This window comes from Bos indicus x Bos taurus, chromosome 4 (assembly GCF_003369695.1).
Source record: "Bos indicus x Bos taurus breed Angus x Brahman F1 hybrid chromosome 4, Bos_hybrid_MaternalHap_v2.0, whole genome shotgun sequence".
Taxonomy (NCBI): domain Eukaryota; kingdom Metazoa; phylum Chordata; class Mammalia; order Artiodactyla; family Bovidae; genus Bos; species Bos indicus x Bos taurus.
Window position 1 is genome coordinate 68,953,767 of NC_040079.1, and position 22,587 is coordinate 68,976,353.

The 22,587-nt window shown below is 38.9% G+C and overlaps 1 protein-coding gene across 2 annotated transcripts in view; it reads left to right on the forward strand.

The window, feature by feature from the left end:
* Positions 1-8,661, forward strand: part of CFTR (cystic fibrosis transmembrane conductance regulator) — a 215,098-nt gene extending 206,437 nt beyond the window's left edge. For both annotated transcript variants that reach the window (XM_027539612.1, XM_027539613.1), the window contains exons 25-27: positions 4,631-4,803; positions 5,441-5,546; positions 6,944-8,661. In XM_027539612.1, coding sequence (XP_027395413.1) covers positions 4,631-4,803; positions 5,441-5,546; positions 6,944-7,144 — 480 coding nt within the window. In that variant the 3' untranslated portion in view covers positions 7,145-8,661. The remainder of the gene's footprint in view (positions 1-4,630; positions 4,804-5,440; positions 5,547-6,943) is intronic.
* Positions 8,662-22,587: the final 13,926 nt, after the last annotated feature.

Below are 22,587 nucleotides of genomic sequence, written 5' to 3' on the forward strand. Positions count from 1 at the left end.
AAAAAAAAAATCACGAGGTTAATTTAAGCCATTCTTATTGGCACGTGGAATTGGTAATAAGAGCTTTGTTATCTTTTCAAAACTAATTACTAGTCTGTCTTACTTCCTATTTTCTCTCTAAAGCCTATCACCATATCAGGCAGGAAATAGGTAATTAATACATTAAATATTCACCGACTTCAAATTTAAAGTTTTACTAACTTATGTTTACCTTTCTCTAGTGAATATGGTTTTAAAAGATTTTTACTATACTTGGTAGGGAGTTGATCAGAGAGATAGAAATGTGGCCAAATGCACCCTAGATTGGTCTGCCTCTCCATCACTCACTGCATAGTTTTGTTCTCTAAATATTAACAGTGCTGTGTATTTAGGTACTTGTTTATTGTGTTAAGTTTCATGTGGGTAAAAACTACAGACTTTGTTCAGCTCTTTATCACAGGAAAGTACAGAGTATAACTCACTAAAGTAGCTTTCCCAGTGTGGCCTTAATAGATAAGGGTAGGAGTGATCTGAATCTAAAAAGGGAGACTACATACTGAGAAACATTCTTAGCAAAATCCTAACCCTGTTACTAGGGGCATGATGTAAATCGTTAGTATTGTAATACTTCCTGTTAACTTGCTTTCTACGGTAACTTACAAAGAGGAAATCTTACAAATCATGCTGTCATACCTGTGAAGTGTTTCAGTGACCAGGCCTATGACTTGGAATTCCCCAGGTTCTAACAATACTAATAGTTAGGGTGGATTAGGTGCTTACCCTGTGCTACACTTGGTGGCCAGATCTTTCCACAGGTTGTCTCATTTAATCCCCATTATAATCCTCATTATAGTCTATCCTATTATTTTCCCCATATCTTCCCCATGAGCTAGGTGAGACTTCCAGTAATACAGTTGACATCATCAGCAAAGGAGTGGTGGAGTGCAGACTGAAAGCTACTTGTGTGTGACATCCAAGCTCTAGTATTTTATTAGTAGTTTTCTTGATGCTTAATTTGACTTATAAAAAATTCCCCAGTATTTCTGATTCATCTGAAGAAAATACTGACTTACAGTGTTAAAAAACTTCTTCTTTTATACTTTTTAAAAAGAGGTTTTATAGAATCTGAAAAATGAGAAAACAGAGATATGCAGATGAAGTGACTGGTCTTAGGTCATGGTCTATAGTGGCAGAGCTAAACCAGGCACCATTTACCATTTGTCATTCGTCTTTAAATTTGGATTTTTAAGAATCATTCATCAAAGCTGTGTTTGTCTTGTTTGGTCAGCATTCTAGGGGCTCAGTGCACATTGTTGAACAAATGGATGGATGTGTTGAGGCTGGCAATGAGTCCAGCGAGGTCACTGAGCACATGTCTTTATGCTCAGGAAGCTGACAGTCTAACAAGGGAACTCGCACCCATGCTTCTGGGACTATGTGCCTGACTGACCTAGAAGCTGATCAGGAGTATTTGGAAGGATACCCCTTGCTAAGCTATGGCACAGACCTGAGAAGGTCAAGGTGTAGAGGGAGCTAGAAGATGTGTGTTTAGTGCTACTGGAAGTAAAGGTAGAGAGGGCTGGATCTGCCATGTGAGAGAGTTCAGTTGTTCTGTCAGAACAGCCACTGTAGGTTTTAAAACAGAGAAGCAATAGGGTCAAACCTCTATTTTAGAAGGGTTCTTGTGGGGTTTTGGTGGAAAAGGAAATGGCACCCCACTCCAGTACTCTTGCCTGAAAAATCCCATGGACGGAGGAGCCTGGTTGGCTACTGTCCATGGGGTCAGCAAAGAGTCAGACACGACTGAGCGACTTCACTATGTGGGGTTTTGGGGTGACCAATCAACTTGAGATCTATAGTATGAAGTTTAAGAGATGATAATGGCCTGGATTCAGTTGTTATTCAGTTTGGGGCTAGTGAGAATGAATAAGATTAAGAAGTATTTGAAAGAGGCCTGGGGCTGGAGATAGAGGTGAAAAATCATTCGTTTATCAGTGGTAGTCAAGACCTTAAGAATGAATGAGATCTTGGAAGAAGTATTTGGAGAGCTGGCAATGAGGAAAACTAATATTCAAGGGACAGGAAGAGAGAGTTACCTACACATGATAATAGGAAGGAATGGTTGTAGAGGGTGTGGTTTCTCATAAGCCAAGGACTAGATGTTTGAAGAAGGGGAAAAAAAAATGTTCTGTGGTCTCAGGCAGTAGAGACAATAGATGCGCACTCCTTGTTTAAGATTTCTAGATGACAAAGGGTAAATATTAAATAATAGCTAAAGGAAAAGCTGGAGCCAAGTGAGGGTTTTTTTTCTTTTTTTCCTAATTTTATTTTATTTTTAAACTTTACATAATTGTATTAGTTTTGCCAAATATCAAAATGAATCCGCCACAGGTATACATGTGTTCCCCATCCTGAACCCTCCTCCCTCCTCCCTCCCCATACCATCCCCCTGGGTCGTCCCAGTGCACTAGCCCCAAGCATCCAGTATCGTGCATCGAACCTGGACTGGCAACTCATTTCTTACATGATATTTTACATGTTTCAATGCCATTCTCCCAAATCTTCCCACCCTCTCCCTCTCCCACAGAGTCCATAAGACTGTTCTATACATCAGTGTCTCTTTTGCTGTCTCGTACACCGGGTTATTGTTACCATCTTTCTAAATTCCATATATATGCATTAGTATACTGTATTTATGTTTTTCCTTCTGGCTTACTTCACTCTGTATAATAGGCTCCAGTTTCATCCACCTCATTAGAACTGATTCAAATGTATTCTTTTTAATGGCTGAGTAATACTCCATTGTGTATATGTACCACAGCTTTCTTATCCATTCATCTGCTGATGGACATCTAGGTTGCTTCCATGTCCTGGCTATTATAAACAGTGCTGCAATGAACATTGGGGTACACGTGTCTCTTTCCCTTCTGGTTTCCTCAGTGTGTATGCCCAGCAGTTGGATTGCTGGATCATAAGGCAGTTCTATTTCCAGTTTTTTAAGGAATCTCCACACTGTTCTCCATAGTAGCTGTACTAGTTTGCATTCCCACCAACAGTGTAAGAGGGTTCCCTTTTCTCCACACCCTCTCCAGCATGTTTTATTTCTAAGAAGGGAGAGATGTAGCAGGTTCACAGGCTGAAGCCAATGAAAAGCGCAAGCTGAAGAGAGAAAGAACACAAGTCCTCCAGCTCCTCACTCCAGAGCCCTCGTTCACATTCTCAGCTATTCAGATCCCAAATTAGCTTTATGTTTGAGTCTTCAAAATACCTCAGAGTCATCCCCTTTGTCTAATTAATGTGTTTACATTCCCTGCCATCTCAGAAACTTTTCAAACATTGATGAATTCTCATAGAGTGAGGCTGCTTGAATGAGAAATCCAGTCAAGGAATGTTGTCTACAATACATATCATGGGCACACAGTTAATATTTCCTGAAAAACACAGTGATGTGGGCCATCTCTGACTTCATCACTGAACTCATGAAAGTCTGTCTTAGGCCATTATCTCTTTCTGCCTGTATTACAGGTAGGTGGGAGCATATCTCACCTTCCAATACTAAATCTCAGACTTCCCAAGGGCAGGATAATAATTTATGTATCTCTTTAGCTCTCAAACACTCAGCAACACTTGGCAAAAATATGTATGCCAGTTCACATGTATATGAATAAGTGGCATGATGAGGCAAGATTTCATTTTTGTTTTATTTTGAAAGAATGGGTTTCTGTATCTCATTTGCACTTTCAACCTATTTTTTTTCTATCTAGCTTTAAAAAAAGTCGTTGACCCTAACAGAATTCTCATATTCTGTTCTAATATCTAGGCACCTTTAAATCTCCGGTTATACACCGCTAGTTTTTGTTTGTTTGTTTGTTTGTTTTTGGCGGAGGAGGGGAGCTGTACTGTGCAGTAGAAGGTTGGTTTCCTAACCACTGGACACCAGTGAATTCCCAATATATCACTACTTTACATCCAGTAACTTTTGCTTCATAGTTTGATCACTTTCTTAAAGTCAGTTTTTTTGTTTTTATTAATTAATTAATTTATTGTAATTGGAAGCTAATTACTTTACAATATTGTAGTGGTTTCTGCAATACATTGACATGAATCAGCCATGGATGTACATGTGTCCCCCATCCCTCAATGGCTTGCCGATTTTTTTAGTGCTACATTTCATTTTTCTATTATGGCAGAGCAGAAAATGGAAGGTGGCATAAAAGACTCTGTTAGGATAGAGTAACTGCATTCTGTATATATTATCTTTTCTTTATCTATTGTTATATTATCGTGTCTTCAACTGTGTTAACTTATCTGTGTATATCTTTATAAACCCTGAACTTTGCCAGTCATCATCTCTTTAAACCCTATTTCAGGACCTGACACAGAATAGGAACTCATTGAAAATCTCATGAAAGACAAAGTACAGAACTGAAATATTCTGTAGACCAGTGATTTAGAACTGCCAAGATTATACAGTCTTTTGTTCAATTAAAGCCAAGTAGCAAGAATGGTGGTGGTGGAGGGGAGTTGGTATGAAATTTAAACTTTTAGAACTCCTGTGTGTCTTTTCAGATTGTCAGCCTCTTAAATGTTTTTAACCCTGTAGTACATGAACTATCCCTCCTAAGCACAGCGTTTTCCCTCTTTTCTGCAGGTCGGACTCAGATCTGTGATAGAGCAGTTTCCTGGGAAGCTTGATTTTGTCCTTGTGGATGGGGGTTGTGTTCTAAGCCACGGCCACAAGCAGTTGGTGTGCTTGGCCAGATCTGTTCTCAGTAAAGCAAAGATCTTGCTGCTTGATGAACCCAGTGCTCATTTGGATCCAATGTGAGTTTCAGAATTCCTGTCATTTACTAATATAGGGAGGAGAAAGAATCATTGAGACCTATTTCATATTGACACAAATTTCCATCAGGCTGTCATGTCTGCAAGCAGACCACCCTCTAGATATAAAATAATTGCCCAATAGAAAAATTACTACTTAACATGAGTACAGGTACTTATTTCCCAGTATAAGAGCTGTGTTTTCTCTTCTAAGTGTAATTGTAGAATTTCTTCCCCTTTATCATCACATGGTGAAATATTTAGTTACGCGGGTGTAATTGAATCCTTATGGTTTTCCTTACTATCCCATTTATACCATAGGAAATATTTATAGTACAAAACAAAGAACTACTAGTGATTATACATAATTAAAAACATTTATTTGGGAAATGTTTTTCAAACTTTGTGAAATTTTTTTCCCAAATATTTGTCCTATTTATTTATGAAAACTTAGGATCTATGCCATGGTTGGAAACTTGATTGTAGCTGACTCTGTCTCTCAATATTATGTTAAAAGGATTCAAGAAAAGAGAAGTAATTTAAAGAATTAAATTGGTAGAACAATAGGTCTGTTATCAAGGATAGAGACAGATTATTAATGTTCTGTGGTGTTATATATATATATATTTTTTTTTTCTAGAACATACCAGATCATTCGAAGAACCCTAAAACAAGCATTTGCTAATTGCACAGTAATCCTCTCTGAACACAGGATAGAAGCAATGTTGGAATGTCAACGATTTTTGGTGAGTGTTTATAATTTACCTTAGATTTCATCTCTCCTTCTATTCTTGATAACAATCTTCAATGTGATCATTCCTGCAAGTCACAGCAATGTACAAGCTCTTCCTTATAACATATGTCACACAACCATCCAGCTTTACTCAAAATACCTACCTGCCCAAGTTTCTCACTTTGATCGGAGCAACAAGGTGAGGTTGGAATTCAGCAAATCTAAAATAACAGCTTATCACTAAGTTACATTAATAAATTAGAATATCTATACTTATTGAGTCTTTTATTTGGGAATTAAGTCATAAAAAAGAGTAAGTCCCAATGCTTTCAGAAACTAAATCTCCCTTGGATGTGATCTAGGCCAGGCCTGGATTGTCTTGCAATCTGATGTATGATTTCAATGCAGTTGGCAAAAGGTTTATTTCATTTTTTAGCCATTATGTGGAGCTCATCTTTGTGCCTCTCAAACCACCTTCTCTTTGTGCTTTCCAAACTGCCACAGATTCTTTCAAGTGATGTGTACAAATTCCTTGGGTTTAGTCAGAAGGAAACTCTGGGGATGATATATCACATCATTTCTATTAAGAATTTTGAGGCTCCTCGAGGTAAATGCTTTTCTTAATGAAGGATAGTTATTACCATTATTATTAATAAGCTTCAAGTGACAAATTAGGGGGCCGACTCACAACCTCTTTGTTCAGCTTGAAGATGTGAAGGAGGCACAGTAAACTCACGCATGTGTGAGTCCCTAAGTCGTGCCTGACTCTTTGCGACCCTATGCGCTGTAGCCCACCAGGCTACTCTGTCCATGGAATTTCTCAGGCAAGCATACTAGGGTGGGTTGCCATTTCCTTCTCCAGGTTATCTTCCTGACCCAGGGATCAAACCTGGGTCTCCTCTATAGCAGGCGGTCTCCTGAATTGCAGGTGAATTCTTTACTGACTGAGCCACCAGGGAAGCCCAAACTCAGGCATACCCTGACCAATTCCAAATTATTAAGCTTTAAATCCACTGTTGAAGACATCCAACTCATTATGGTGCTGTGGACTTATACTCATTTTTAAGGTTAATACGTAAGGGATCTAACATAAATAATTCTTGATTTCAAAGCCCACTTAGTTCCTCCAAGTTTCTCTGAAGAAGCACATTGTTTAGTACCGTACCAATTTAAAAAAAAAAAAAATCAGCTTCTAAGTAGAAAATTACAGCTAATATCACAAATGGTAGAAGCTCTATAAAGCAAAAGGACTCAGCAGTGAAATGAACAGTCCCTGGCTGTTCAAACCATGAGCCTCTGGATGCTGTGTTCTTCCTGGCTTTCCTCCTCCTCTGAGCTGGTGCTGCTCTTGCCTTACTGTGGCCCGCCCTGCCTCCTTGTCCAGGATCTCACTAATGGCCACTTCCCTAGGTCATAGAGGAGAACAAGGTGCGGCAGTATGATTCCATCCAGAGGATGCTGAGCGAGAAGAGCCTCTTCCGGCAGGCCATCAGCCCCGCAGACCGCTTGAAGCTCTTGCCCCACCGGAACTCGAGCAGGCAGAGGTCTCGGTCCAACATCGCGGCTCTGAAGGAGGAGACAGAAGAAGAGGTGCAAGAAACAAAGCTTTAGAGAGCAGAACAAACGTTTGCCTGGGACGTTCACACATGGGAGTTGAAGGAAAAAGTTTCTGCCTCAGAAAACAAGGAGGAATGATTTTTTTTGAAAACAGAAGGAAAAATTGGGGTAAGAGGAATTAAGGACACTCCTTTGGGTCCGGATCCATGGCTTCCTGGCAGTGGTCAAATTGTGTGACAGGTACTTCAAATCCTTGAAGATTTACCACTTGGGTTCACCAGTCAGCCTTTCCTGAAAACTTTTCCCTTTGGTGGTCACTGAAAAAGTGGCTGTAAATGTCAGCCAGATTAATTCTTCAGCTTACTGTTTAGTCAGACTTACTCATTTGTAATAGTAGAGAAGAACTGTAATTATACTATTTAGAGATACAATTAAGTAGTGCTAACTGGAACTTGAGTGGCTTGTATCAGTTTATGTACCTTCTTCTCTACTCTCTCCATGGTATTTAAAAACACAGATATATTGCCTACTAAGGATTCAAACAGTCCTATTTCCAAGCAAGGAATGGAATGCTGTGAGAGGCTCAAGACAGCACATCAAATATGCACCATGCAACATCTAAGTGTCAGGGGACACTAAGATCTTAGTGTCAGGAGACAGAACTTCCCAGTCCTGGAAATCAGGCTTAGTACTGTTCAGCAATACCCAATTCCAAATAATTTAGACAATCAGAAAACATCCCTTAATTGGGCTACGGGCTGTTACAGTCCCATGCAGGGAACAAAGATATAGCTCCCTTGATTTGTCAGTGAACGGTTCTGCTTCCAGAAAGTAGCAAACTTATAAGATGTCTGAACTGAAGGATGGCTGGAAAAATGCTTTAATGCATATTGGTACAGGAAAACCCTTCATAACACAGAAGTTCCAGGTACAGAGTGTGCAGGCAGAAAGACCGTGGGCACTCCATGTAGATGTACATGAAATTCAAAGATCTAGGTATAGAGAGGGTGATGTGTGTTTTCAGGCTACCTATGTGCACTTCATGCTGTACATACTGAGCGGGAGAAATAATGGGCACACTGAACACTGAAGAGTCAATCGTGAATTTTATATTCTTCTGTTTTATAGTTTTGCGATGCAAATGAAATTTTCTCTAGGAAATATTTATTTTAATAATGTTTCAAACATATATAAATGGCTGTATTTTAAGAATGATTATATTATGAATTATATTTGTATAAAAGAATTTTTATATTTGAAATGTTGACTTTTTATGGCACTATTTTTATGATACATTACATTAAAACTGGGATGGGAGGAAGCCTTGGGGGAATATTGAGGGGCTATTGACCAGGGTCTATGTATTATGTTGTTGCACAACCTGTGTGATTCCCAGCCCACATGCTGGTTTCGTCTTAGATGCAGTTCTAAAAAAATGGTACCACAAAATCTGACCACCCCTATCAAGAATACACTGCCTTCTCAACTCCAGACTAACCATTAAGATTGCATTCTATTTATTATGGAAAGGGAATATCATGTGTCAATAAAATCCATGTATTTGTGTGAAACTTGGCTGTTTTCAGGTGTGTTCATTAGTCGTGTCTCACTGATCTCTTACTCAGTCTCTAACGGTCATAGAACACAGAATATTCATCTTTCTTTTAGATACAGCTTCTTGAGAATCCCAAGTGCAGTAAGATAGTCTAAAACGTTATTTCTGTTTTTAAATTGTGGTGAAATATACATAAACTAAAATTTACTACTTTAAAACCATTTCTCAACGTACAGTTCAGTAACTAAGTATGTTCACATTGTTGGAAATCATCATCACGATCCATTCACAGAAATGTTTTCATTTTGCAAAACTGAAGCTCTGTAACCATTAAACCTAACTCCCTATTTATCCTTTCTCTCAGCTCCTGGCAGCTACCATTCTATCTTTGGTCTCTCTGAATTTAACTACTCTGAGCACTTCATATGAGTGGAATCATTAGTATTTGTCATTTTATGGCTGGCTTATTTCACTTACAATGTCTTCAGCAGGGTTTGTCATGTTGTAGCATATGTCAGAATTTTAAAGGCTGATTAATATTCCATTGTAGGTTACTGGGTTGGACAAAAAGAAAAAAACTTTCTTCAGTTTTAAGTAAAAATAAGACACATTTTTTTCATTTTCACCAAGAACTTTATTGAACAGTGTATTAACTGTTTCATTCTATTACCTTCTGCCATTTTTCAGGCAACTTCATTATTCCGTCTTCCCAAAATGTTTTATCTTTTTGAGCAAAGAACTATTCCAGGTGCCTTTTACAGTCTTCCAGAGAATTGAAATTTTTTTTCCGTTAAGAGAATTGAATAAAGACCAAAATAAATGGAAATCTGAAGATACAATGTCTGATGAATACAGTGGATGAATATAGATTCCCAGTCAAGCTGTAACAGTTTTTGTCTGGTTGTCAAAGAAACATGCAGTCTAGCATCTTCTTCCTGGTAGAAGGGTATGTGTTTTCTGTTGACTAATTCCAGACGCTTTACGTTGAATGCTGCTTTCAGTTTGTCTAATTGGGAGCAGTACCTGTTGGAGTTAATAGTTTTGTTTTCCAAAGGAACTCATTATAGAAGACTCCCCTCCTATCCCTTCTTTGGGATCATCTTCTTTGGATGAAGACTGGCCTTTGTTGTGTTTGGTGGTGGTTCATTTTGCCCCATGATCTCTGCTGTTCCACATTATTGTACAGTATCCATTTTTTCATCCCCCATCACAGATTGTTTTTCAAAGGAATCTTTTGTTACATTTAAGTAGAGAATAGCATATGGAAATATGGGCGAGAAGGTTTTTTCACTTAACTTATGTGAGACCCAAACATCAAAGTGATGAACATAACCAAGCTGGTGCACAAGATTTTCAGTGCTTGATTTGGATATTTTGAGTATGTTGGCTATCTCCTGTGTGCCATAACTTTGATCTCACTGTCTCAATTTGATCACTGTCAGCTTCAACTGGTCTACTCAACTGTGGAGCGTCATCCAACAAGAAATCTCCAGCACAAAACTTCACAAACCAGTTCAGCCATGTTCGACCAGTCACGGCACCATCTCCGTAGACTGTACTAATCTTTCTTTGTGTCTCAGTTGTGTTTTTTACCTTTCTTGAAATAATAAAGCATAATATGTTAAAAATATTGCATTTTTCTTCCATCTTCAATATTAAAATGGCTACTCAAAAATTCACCAATTATAGTAAGTTTTTTTGTTTTTTAAATGCACACTGATAGGACAGCTGAAGCAATACAATCTTAACATTTTTTCAAATGAAGTTAAGGACAACTAAGCATTACTAAAGAGCCAATCTCTAGAAAAACCCAAACAAACTTTTTGGCCAACCCAAAGCATATATATGACATTTTGCTTCTCCATACATTTGTCAATGGAACCTTAGCTTGCTTCCATCTTTTGACTATGTTGGATGAATGCTTTTATGAACATGGTTGTACAAATATCTACTTAACGTCCCCACTTTCATGAATAAAGACACTTCTTAGCTTATTTCTGTTTTAAAATGTAGGCTTATAGAATAAAAATTATGTATAATGTATATATATATTCCATAAGAGTTCATTTATTTCTTTGAAAGTTTATTCAATGAGCAGTAGTTATTTTTACTACTCTCTTGACACGTGAGCAAATCTCATTAAAGAAATAGCATTTCTACACTAGAACCTAGGTGGCTTTCTTTGTCCAAATCCCTGTTGTTCATTGACAAGGCTTTTTGGGGCCCCTTTTCTTCTTTGCAGAGTTTCATTATGAAAGATGCAGTTGCCATTAGGGGATAGATGGGCTGTAGATCCCTACTGAGTCCTGCAGCCTCCAACTCTGTTTTCTTACTGGGAGAAAAAAATTTTATTTTCACATGTGACCCCAAGAAGGCAGTGTCAGAGCATGCTCTATTCTAGTTTTTCAAGTTCAGGTATTTAAATTAATAAACTTTATTTTTTAGTACAGTTTTAAATTCACAGCAAAATTGAGAAGAAAGTACAGAGAGTTCCTGTAATACACACGCCACCTTCCTTAGCCTTCCCCACTCTCAACATACTACACCAGAGTGGTACATTTGTTACAGTCAACACAACATTATCACCCAAAATCCAGTGTTTACATTAAGTTTCATTCTTGGTGAACCCTCATTTCTTCTTTCCTCCTTACTAAGCACTGATAACCACTGATCTTTTTATTCTTTCCATAGTTTTGCCTTTTCTTGAATGGTACATAACTGGAATGATATACAGTATGTAGCCTTTTCAGATTGACTTCTCTTACTTAGTAATTGTATTTGTTTTCTCCTTCAGATATAAAAGCCATATCTTCTCATGGCTTGATATTTCATTTGGTAGAGAATAATATTCTATTGTCTAGATCTACCACCATTTACTTATCCATTCACCTAATGAAGGATATCTTGGTTGAGTCCAACTTCTGGCAATTATGAATAAGCATTCCTGTGCAGCTTTTTGTGTGGAAAGAACTTTTCAAGTCCTTTGGGTAAATACTAAGGATCTTGTGGTAAGAGTATATTTTATTTTGTGAGAAACCTTTAAACTGTTTTCCAAAAGGCTGTACCATTTTGCATTCCCACCAGTAATGAATAGGAATTCTTGTGTGTCTGAATCCTCACCAACATTTGATGCTGTCAATGTTTGGAAATTTGGCCATTCTAATATATGTATACTTTTATCTTGTTGTTTTAATTTGTATTTTCCTGATGACATATGATGTTGAAAATTTTTCATATGCTTATTTGCCATTTGTATATCTTCTTTGGTATGTTGTCTGTTCAGGTCTTTTGCACATTTTTAAATTGGGTTGTTCATGGGCTCATTGGTGAGTTTTAAGAGTTTTTTGTATACTGTGGATAACAGTCTTTTATCAGATGTGTCTTTGCAAATGTTTACCTTTATTTATTCATTCTCTGATGGTCTTCCTTTTTTCATGTAGATCTGAGTTTCTGGCATGAGTTTCTGAAGAACTTCTTTTAAAGTTTCTTTCAAGGTAGGTCTACTGGCAACAAATCCCTCAGTTTTTGTTTGTATCACACTGTTTTCATTTCTCTTTTATTTTTGTATGTTAATTTTGCAGGGTACTGAATGCTAGGTTTGGTTTTTTTTGTCAATACTTTAAATGATAATATTTCACCCCACTCTTCTTGCCTGCATGGTTTCTGAGCAGTAATTCTTATTCTGAGCACATGTAATTCTTATCTTTTCTCCTTGTAGGTATAGTGTATTTTCCTCTTCTTTCAAGTTGTTTACTCTGTGTTCGATTTTCTGCAGTTTGAATATGATGCGTAGGTGTAGGGTTTTGTGGGGGCATCAATCCTGCTTGGTGTTCACTGAGGTTCCTGGATCTGCCGTTTGGTGTCTGACATCAATTTGGGGGAATTTTTCTGTTGTTATTGCTTCAAATGTTTCTTTTGTTTATTTCTCTCTTTTTTCTCCTGGTATTCCTACTACAGATATATTAGACCTTCTGTAGTTGTCTCTAAGTTCTTGAATATTCAGGGTGTTTTTTCCTCTATGTTTTTCAGTTTGGGAGGTTTCTATTGTATCACCAAGCTGAGAGATCTTATCCCAGCCACGTTCAGTCCATCAATGGCATTGTTCATTTCTATTATATTGTTTTTTATTTCTGCATTTCCTTTTAATTGTTTATTAGAATCTCTACCTTTTTGGTTACATTATCTAATGTTTTTATTCATTCCTGGGCTAATAATTCCTGGCATATCTGACTCTAGTTCTGATACTGTTCAGTCTCTTTAACTTTTTATTTTATTTTTTTTCACCTTTGTGTATGCTTTGTGGTTTTTTGGGATATACTGGGGAGATGCTGAACATGATGTCCTGGGGAGAAGGAGCTTTGGTAAATAGGCTGTTAGATATACAACAGTAATATATAGGGGAAAACAAGAGTTCTGTAGTCCTATGGTTTGGTTTTAGCCTTCTGATGATCCTGTACCCCTGGCCAGTGAACTTCACCAGTGCTTCTTAGCTTTTTGTCCCCTCTCCTTAGTGGTGCAGGATTGCTAGAATGGGTTGGAATTGGGTATTTCTCTTCTTCAGATAGGGGTTTTCAACTCAGTGGTAAAGAATCTGCCTGCCAATGCAGGAGCTACAGGTTCAAACCCTGGGTGAGGAAGATCCCTTTGAGTAGGAAATAGCAACCCCCTCCAATTTGCCTGCTGGTATAATCCTATGGATGCAGGGGCCTGGCAGGCTGCAGTCCTTGGGGTCATAAAGAGTTGGACACAAATGAGTGACTGAGCATGCTGCTGCTGCTGCTAAGTCGCTTCAGTCGTGTCCAACTCTGTGTGACCCCATAGACAGCAGCCCCCTAGCTCCTCCATCCCTGGGATTCTCCAGGCAAGAACACTGGAGTGGGTTGCCATTTCCTTCTCCAATGACTGAGCATGCACGTTTCCCCAGATAGGTTAAGACTCTGATATAGTAGGTTCTTCTGAGGGCACGCCTTGATAAGAAAAACAGAATTCTCTAGTATTTTTCAAAATGATTACCTTCCTCCTCCCCCTTCTGGAAGCAAAAGTGAATTTTAATCTATCTTTATTGTGAGACCCTGTTAATGAGTTTCGGAAGGTAAAACCCATGAAAGTGTGGGTCTCTCTCCTCTGATGACTGAGTCTCCTTGAAGATTTTCTAGGAACTCATCAGTTACAGGTCAGGTTTTCCTATCTCAGCACTGACCCCTAAGGAAATTTCTGCTTGGTAGTTTCTACTTAGGTAAGTTGTGATCCTCTGTATATACCTGTGTGTCTCCAATTTTTTTAAGCTGGTTATACAAGTTTGTTGTTGTTGTTATTGTTAAGTTGCTAAGTCATGTACAGCTTTTTTGAAACCCCATTGACTGTAGCCCTCCAGGCTTATCTGTCCATGAGATTTCCCAGACAAAAGTACTGGAGTGGGTTGCCATTTCCTTCTCCAGGGATCTTCCCGACCCAGGGATCAAACCCACATCTCCTACATTGGCAGGCAGATTCTTTACCACTGAGCTACCAGGGAAGCCCTTATACAAGTTTAATCGATGTCAAATGTAGTTTACAAAGGTAAAGGACAGTACCTTTGTGCGTACTTTGTACAGACACAGCATCATGCCATGGGGCCCACAAGAGGCTCAGAGAGACAGCACCTTTCCCTGGGAACAGAAGCTGTAATCCCAGGACAGTTTCTTGGCAGAAGGCTGGGCAACTAGGATCACCCTCATTCGCCCTAGACTCAGCCCCTGCTTCAGCAGCAGATTGTCCTGTGACCTTACTTCTCTGACAGATCTAGAGGAGTTGCTGATCTTTCAGTTTGCTCAAATCTTTCTTTATTGTTAGGTTGGAGTTATTGTTGTTCAGTATCTCAGTCATGTACAACTCCTTGCAACCCCATGGACTGCAGCACACCAGGCTTCCCAGCTCTTCACTGTCTCCCAGAGTTTGCTCAAACTCATGTTCATTGAGTAGGTAATGCCATCCAACCATCTCATCCTCTGTCGTCCCCTTCTCCTCCTGCCCTCAGTCTTTCCCAGCACTGTGGTCTTTTCCAGTGAGTTAGCTCTTCACATCAGGTGGCCAAAGTATTGGAGCTTCAGCTTCAGCATCAGTCCTTCCAATAAACATTCAGGGTTGATTTCCTTTAGGTTTGACTGGTTTGATCTCCTTATTGTCCAAGGAACTCTTAAGAGTCTTCTCTAACACCACAGTTTGAAAGCATCAGTTCTTCATTGGAGTAGCAACTTCAAAGTTCCTTACATACCAGATCTGAAACCAGAAGTCTTTCTAGTTCATTCTGAGTGAAAAACAAACAAAACTTTGCAAAGGTAGAAGCAGTCAAATACAAACAAATGTGACAAAAGAAGTCCTAATTCCGAAGGCCCACTTTAAGAAGAAAAACACTGAAACAATAGGGAAAATCAGTGTTGTTCACCCACGCTCTGACATAACACTTGGCTTTTTCTCTTCTGTTTCATTCTCAAAATAAATTATTAAAAAATTATTTTGGCCACAGACTACCTACTTTTATCTATTTGTTTTCTATATATAAGTCTGGAGTTCAGGCTTTCGGTTGTCCAAACCTACACCCACTCCCATCTGACTTACACTTTTAAAATTTATTTCTCAGACCTTTCACTTTGTTCTTCCTTATTATGTATGAGAAAAAAACTAAGGCTTGAAACAAGTGCATTTCCTTCCAACAACCGAAGACCTTCCAGGATTGGGTAATTGCAGTGTATTAGAATGAAAGGCTAATAAAACCCCCAATGTAAATATTTTAGTAGTTTGCTAAAGAAAGAACCCTCAAATATTATGTAGAAGACAGTTTAGAATGAGGTTTAAAAAGCTCCATATAAAAACCTGTTTGACCTGTTAAAACAGGTGCAGACAATCACAATTCCCTATTAAAAGATATAATGAGAAAAACCTGTAAATTCAAGACAAATGCATTGGCCATGAGAACTCCAAATCAATAGATGGTGAATTATTAGCTACTTCTAGTGTTCAGAGCCAAACAGACCCCAGTCACTTTCTGTCAGTTGACAGGAAACTGGGGAATCAGTATCTATGTACCTTCCCAGGGAAGGGAGACTTCTTGGCAGAAGTTTAGGCTTTATCCTTAATCCATCATAGTTGGACCACTTATTTGCCTTTTGAGATATCACTTCCATTAATTGTAAAATGATGTAGTGCATTAAGAAATGTAGCTAAAATTTTTTAAGTAAATATGCTAATACTGACCTTTAATTTCATGTAGCAAAATGAGTTAATGTAGCAATAATGCTAAATAATTACTTGGATCAAAAGTTAAGACACAGTTCATCAAAGTACAAAATTGATACAGAAAGTACAGATTAACCTTCCACTAGTACTCCCTTGTTGGAGAAGGCAATGGCACCCCACTCCAGTACTCTTGCCTGGAAAATCCCATGGACAGAGGAGCCTGGAAGGCTGCAGTCCATGGGGTCGCTGAGGGTCGGACATGACTGAGCGACTTCACTTTTACTTTTCACTTTCATGCATTGGAGAAGGAAATGGCAACCCACTCCAGTGTTCTTGCCTGGAGAATCCCAGGGACGGGGGAGCCTGGTGGGCTGGCATCTATGGGGTCGCACAGAGTCGGACACGACTGAAGTGACTTAGCAGCAGCACTCCCTTGTAGAGATTTGGTTCTATTGTTAGGATAACTGCTTTTCCTCAAAAACCCACAAATTCCAGTTACTGAAACGAACACAGACTCACACACTTATTTATTTACATAAATATGTATTAATTCTTTTTCAAATTATATTCCCAATTTGGTTGTTCCAGAATATTGAGCAGATTCTCTGTACTACATTAGGTCCCTGTTGACTATCCATTTTAAATGTAGTGGTCACACACTAATTTAAATGAATCTCTAAGACATTTTCTCCTAAAGACATAGTGAATATTGGAATTTAAGCCTAAATAATTTTGGTGTATAAACAATCCTTCAACTATGTTCTTCCCCATTCACCTTTGACACTGATGGAATAATAGAATGAATAATTTTCAACAGCAATGACAGATGTGCTGATAAACAGAACTAGAGCTGAATTGTATTTTGATTGGCAAATATTGGCACAAATGCTAAAAAAAAAAAAAAAAAAATCTATCTTGCAATTAGCCCCTATGAAATTAAAGTTGTAATTTACCAAAAGTTATAAAGAGTAGGCTTTATTTGTTTTATTTTAAAAAAAAATACAGAGTAGAATGGCGGTTACCAGGGACCAAGATAAATACGGACATGTCAGTCAAAGGATGCAAACTTCCAATAATAAGATGAATAAATCTGGGCGTGTGATGTACAGCATGTTGAATACAGTTCAGTTAACAATACTGTGTTATATACTTGACAGTTGCTAGCATTGGAGAAGGAAATGGCAACCCGCTCCAGTGTTCTTGCCTAGAGAATCCCAGGGATGGGGGAGCCTGGTGGGCTGCCGTCTATGGGGTCGCACAGAGTCGGACACGACTGAAGCGACTTAGCAGCAGGAGCAGCAGCAAACTAACACTATGATGGTCATCGTTTTGTAATACATAAGTATATCAAATCAACACCTTAAATTTACACAGTGCTTCATGGCAATTATATCTCAATAAAGCTGGAAATTAGATTAAGTGGTAAAAAAAAAAATAGTTAGCCACAATACATTGCCTGACTATCATGTTTGTCAGAGTTCTGTAAGCTAACAAAAACAAGACGATTTTCAAAACAACCATCTCTTTTCCCTTCTGCCTCTTCAATGACAGCAGATACTAGGGGCTTATTAATATTCTACAGGAAAAGTTGTATAAATCAACTTGTGTTCATAAGTAATCCTCTTGTGGAGAAGAAATCTTTTTTTTTTCTTGTCTCATTTAGGGCGGATGCTCCACTGTCCTTGGGGGGACCAAAAAAGCATTAGGGTGTCCTTGAACAGACTAAGCTTCTTTCCTACTAAGGAGACCTCACCAGGCATTGCATTTATACTTAGCAGTGTTGCCTGACTGTTCTCTGGCCATGGAGACACAGAGTAAAATTAAACATCCTAACCAGACATTTGATGATGATTTTACATTATCTCGTCAATTAGGTTTTTAGAAATTTTTAGAAATTTTAAATACCTATAAAAGTAGGCATTTGTTGTTGTTCAGTCGCTCAGTCGTGTCCGACTCTTTACGACCCCATGGACTGCAGCAGCACACCAAGCTTCCCTGTCCTTCACCCTCTACCTGAACTTGCTCAAACTCATGTCCATTGAGTCGATGATGCAATCCAACCATCTCATTCTCTGTCGTCCCCTTTTCCTCCTACCTTCAGTCTTTCCCAGCATTAGAGTCTTTTCTAATGAGTCAGCTCTTCGCATCAGGTGGCTGAAATATTGGAACTTCAGTTTCCGTGTCAGTCCTTCCAATGAATATTCAGGTTTGATTTCCTATAGGATTGACTGGTTTGATCTCCTTGCAGTCCAAGGGACTTTTAAGCTGCTAAGTCACTTCAGTCGTGTCCGACTCTGTGCGACCCCATAGATGGCAGCCCACCAGGCTCCCCCATCCCTGGGATTCTCCAGGCAAGAACACTGGAGTGGGTTGCCATTTCCTTCTCCAGGGACTCTTAAGAGTCTTCTCAAATACTATAGTTCAAGACCATCAATTCTTCAGCATTCAGCCTTCTTTATGGTCCAGCTCTCACATATATACATGACTACTGGAAAAACCATAGCTTTGACTATACAGACCTTTGTTGGAAAAGTAATGTCTCTGCTTTTTAATATGCTGTCTAGGTTTGTCATAGCTTTACTTCCAAGGAGCAAGCGTCTTTTAATTTCATGGCTGCAGTCACCATCTCAGTGATGTTAGAGCCCAAGAAAATAAAGTCTGTCACTGTTTCCATTGATTCTCCATCTATTTGTCATGAAGTGATGGGACCAGATGCCATGATTTTCATTTTTTGAATGTTGAAGCCAGCTTTTTCACTTTCCTCTTTCACTTTCATCACGAGGTTCTTTAGTTTCTCTTCTCTTTCTGCCATAAGGGTGGTGTCATCTGCATATCTGAGGTTATCAATATTTCTCCCAGCAATCTTAATTCCAGCTTGTGCTTCATCCAACCGGGCATTTCTCATGATGTACTCTGCATATAAGTTCAATAAGCAGAGTGACAATATACTGCCTTGACGTATTTCTTTCCCAATTTGGAACCAGTCCATTGTTCCATGTCCGCTTCTAACTGTTGCTTCTTGACCTGCATGCAGGTTTTGCAGGAGACAGGTCAGGTGGTCTGGTATTCCCATCTCTTTCAGAATTTTCCACAGTTTGTTGTGATCCACACAGTCAAAAGCTTTAGCATAGTCAGTGAAGCAGAAGTGCATGTTTTTCTTTTGCTTTTTCTATGATCCAGCAGATGTTGGCAGTTTGATCTCTGGTTCCTCTGCCTTTTCTAAATCCAGATTGAACATCTGGGGCTTCTCAGTTCTGTACTGTTGAAGCTTGGCTTGGAGAATTTTGAACATTACTTTGTTAGCATGTGAAATGAGTGCAGTTATGCGGTAGTTTGAACATTCAGCATTGCCCTTCTGTGAACTGGAATGAAAACTGACCTTTTCCAGTCCTGTGGCCACTGCTGAGTTTTCCAAATTTGCTGGCATATTGAATGCAGCACTTTAACAGTATCGTTTTTTCAGATTTGAAGTAGCTCAACTGGAATTCCATCACCTCCACTAACTTTGATTGTAGTGATGCTTCCTAAGGCCCACTTGACTTCGCACTCCAAGATGTCTGGCTCTAGGTGAGTGATCACACCATCATGGTTATCTGGGTCATGAAGATCTTTTTTGTATAGTTCTTCTGTGTATTCTTGCCACCTCTTCTTAATATCTTCTATTTCTGTGAGGTTCATACCATTTTTTTCCTTTATTGTGCCATCTTTACATGAAATGTTCCTTTGGTATCTCTAATTTTCTTAAAGAGATCTCTAGTCTTTCCCATTCTATTGTTTTCCTCTATTTCTTTGCATTGTTCACTTAGGAAGACTTTCTTATCTCTCCTTGCTATTTTTTGGAACTCTGCATTCAGACGGGTATATATATTTCCTTTCCTCCTTTGTTTTCCCTTCTCTTACTTTCTCAGCTATTTGTAAGGCCTTCTCAGAGAACCATTTTGCCTTTTTGCATTTCTTTTCCTTGGAGATGGTTTTGATCACCACCTCTTGTACAGTGTTATAAACCTCCATCCGTAATTCTTCAGGCACTCAGTTTATCAGATTTACTCCCTTGAATCTATGTCATTTCCACCATATAATCATAAGGAATTTGATTTAGGTCATATCTGAATGGCCTAGAGGTTTTCCCTACATTCTTCAGTTTAAGTCTGAATTTTGCAATAAGGAGTTCGTGATCTGAGCCAGTCAGCTCCAGGTCTTGTTTTTGCTGACTGTATAGAGTTTCTCCATCTTTGGCCACAAAGAATATAATCCATCTAATTTCGTTGTTGACCATCTGGTGATGTCCATGTGCAGAGTCTTCTCTTGTGTTGTTGGAAGAGTGTGTTTGCTATGACCAGTGCATTCTCTTGGCAAAGCTCTGTTAGCCTTTGTCTGGCTTCATTCTGTACTCCAAGGCCAAACTAGCCTGTTACTCCAGGTATTTCTTGATTTCTTACTTTTGCATTCCAGTCCCCTATAATGAAAAAGACATCTTTTTGGTGTCAGTTCTACAAGGTCTTGTAGGTCTTTATAGAACCATTCAACTTCAGCTTCTTCGGCATTAGTGGTTGGGGCATAGACTTGGATTACTGTGATGTTGAATGGTTTGCCTTGGAAATGAACAGAAATTATTTTGGGTTTTTTTGAGATTGCACCCAAACACTGCATTTTGGACTTTTGTTGACTATGAGGGCTACTCCATTTCTTCTAAGGGATTCTTGCCCTCAATAGTAGATATAATGGTCATCTGAATTAAATTTGTCCATTCCTTTCTATTTTAGTTCACTGATTCCTGAAATGTCATTGTTTACTCTTGGCATCTCCTATTTGACCACTTCCAATTTACCCAACACGTACTCATGTTGATCCATGTACCCAACATTCTGGGTTCCTATGCAGTATTGCTCTTAATAGCATCAGACTTTACTTTCAGCACCAGACATATCCACAACTGGGCATTGTTTCCACTTTGGCTCAACTTCCTCATTCCTTCTGTAGCTGTTTCTCCACCCTTCTGGGCACCTACCGACCTGAGGAGTTCATCTTTCAGTGTCATGTATTTTTGCCTTTTCATACTGTTCATGGGGTTCTCAAGACAATCCTGAAGTGGTTTTGCCATTCCATCCTCCAGTGGGCCACATTCTGTCAGAACTCTCCACCATAACCCATCCGTCTTGGGTGTCCCTACACGGCATGGCTCATAGTTTCATTTGAGTTAGACAAGGCTGTGATCCATGTGGTCAGTTTGGTTAGTTTCCTGTGATTATGGTTTTCATTCTTTCTGCCCTCTGATGAATAAGGATAAGAGGCTTGTGGAAGCTTCCTGATGGGAGGGACTGGCTCTCGGGAAAAGTGGGTCTTGCTCTGGTGGGCAGTGCCATGCTCAGTAAATCTTTAATCCAATTTTCTGCTGTGGGCTGTGTTCCCTCCCTATAGTTTGGTATATAATATAATAAACTTCACATCCCTGTCACTGAGCTTCAATAGATATCAACTCATTGCCAATCTTATTTTATCTATTCTCCCTTGAATTTCCCTCCTACATAATTTTAAGCAAAACCTAGACATCATACAACTTGAACTGTATCTATCTCTAAAAGGCAAGGATTTCCTCTCTCATTCTTTTTTTTTTTTAATAAACATATCCCAATACCATTGCAACAACTAAAAAGAATAAAGTCCTTAGCATCACACTTTCCTCATCTATGTCACTAAGTTTGCCCCCAGCAAGTTCCTCTGGCTGCATATCTAGAATCTCTTAAATGGCTATTCGACATTCCCATGGTCAGCTGTTTCTTCCATAACCCTATTTACAAAGTATTGAAATTTCACTTCCATGTTATCACTTTTTGTTGCTGCTACATTTTTCTCTTTTTTGGCCAATGCCCTCTTTTCCATTTTTGTAAAGTGGTATGCGGGTTTATCCCTGAGAGACCAGGAGGCACACCACCACACACTCCACACCATACTGTTTTCAAGTGTACTGAGTAAGAGTTGCACAGAGGCCTGTTACCAACAGACTTTAAAAGAAGGGGCATGATTGATCACTGAGCATGATGCAAATCTGCAGATATGGAGGGCTGACTGCATTCACTGTACTGCGCCATTTTGTCTTAAGGGACATGAGCAGCCATGGATTTTGGTATCCACAGGGGCTCCTGGAATGGATCCGTGTAGATACTGAGGGATGACTCAAGAGTTGTAGACAGAAGAGCTAGTAGTGATATTTGTATTTTATCCAATTATTCACCATCAATATACTGTGTCAACTGATATTTGAACCATGCTGCTGAGGGACTGTTATTATTGAACTAGACTCTTGTGAAGGAAATTTATTTGTGTCTAAATGGTATAAAAAGGACTGCCGATAGTTTGTCTGAATGAAGATCCAATTAAGGTTTACTTATTGTAATTGGTTCATGTATCTTATGAGTTCCTTTCTAGATTCTCTCTCCATTTTCTTTCTTTTTTTTTTTTCATGCAATTTGCTGGTTGGAGAAACCAGGTTGTTTATCTTTTACAGTTTTCCAGAGTCTGGACTTTGCTGTATTCTTCTCTACAGAGTTGTTTAACAAGTTTCTGTACTCCTCCTCATTTCATGTAAACTAGCGGTTAGATCAACAAAGGCTTTAGGCTGGCTCCTAAGCCCTTTTGAAAAACCGTAATAGGTTTTGATTTGATTTAAGTCATACCTGAATGGCCTAGTGGTTTTCCCTACTTCCTTCAATTTAAGTCTGAATTTTGC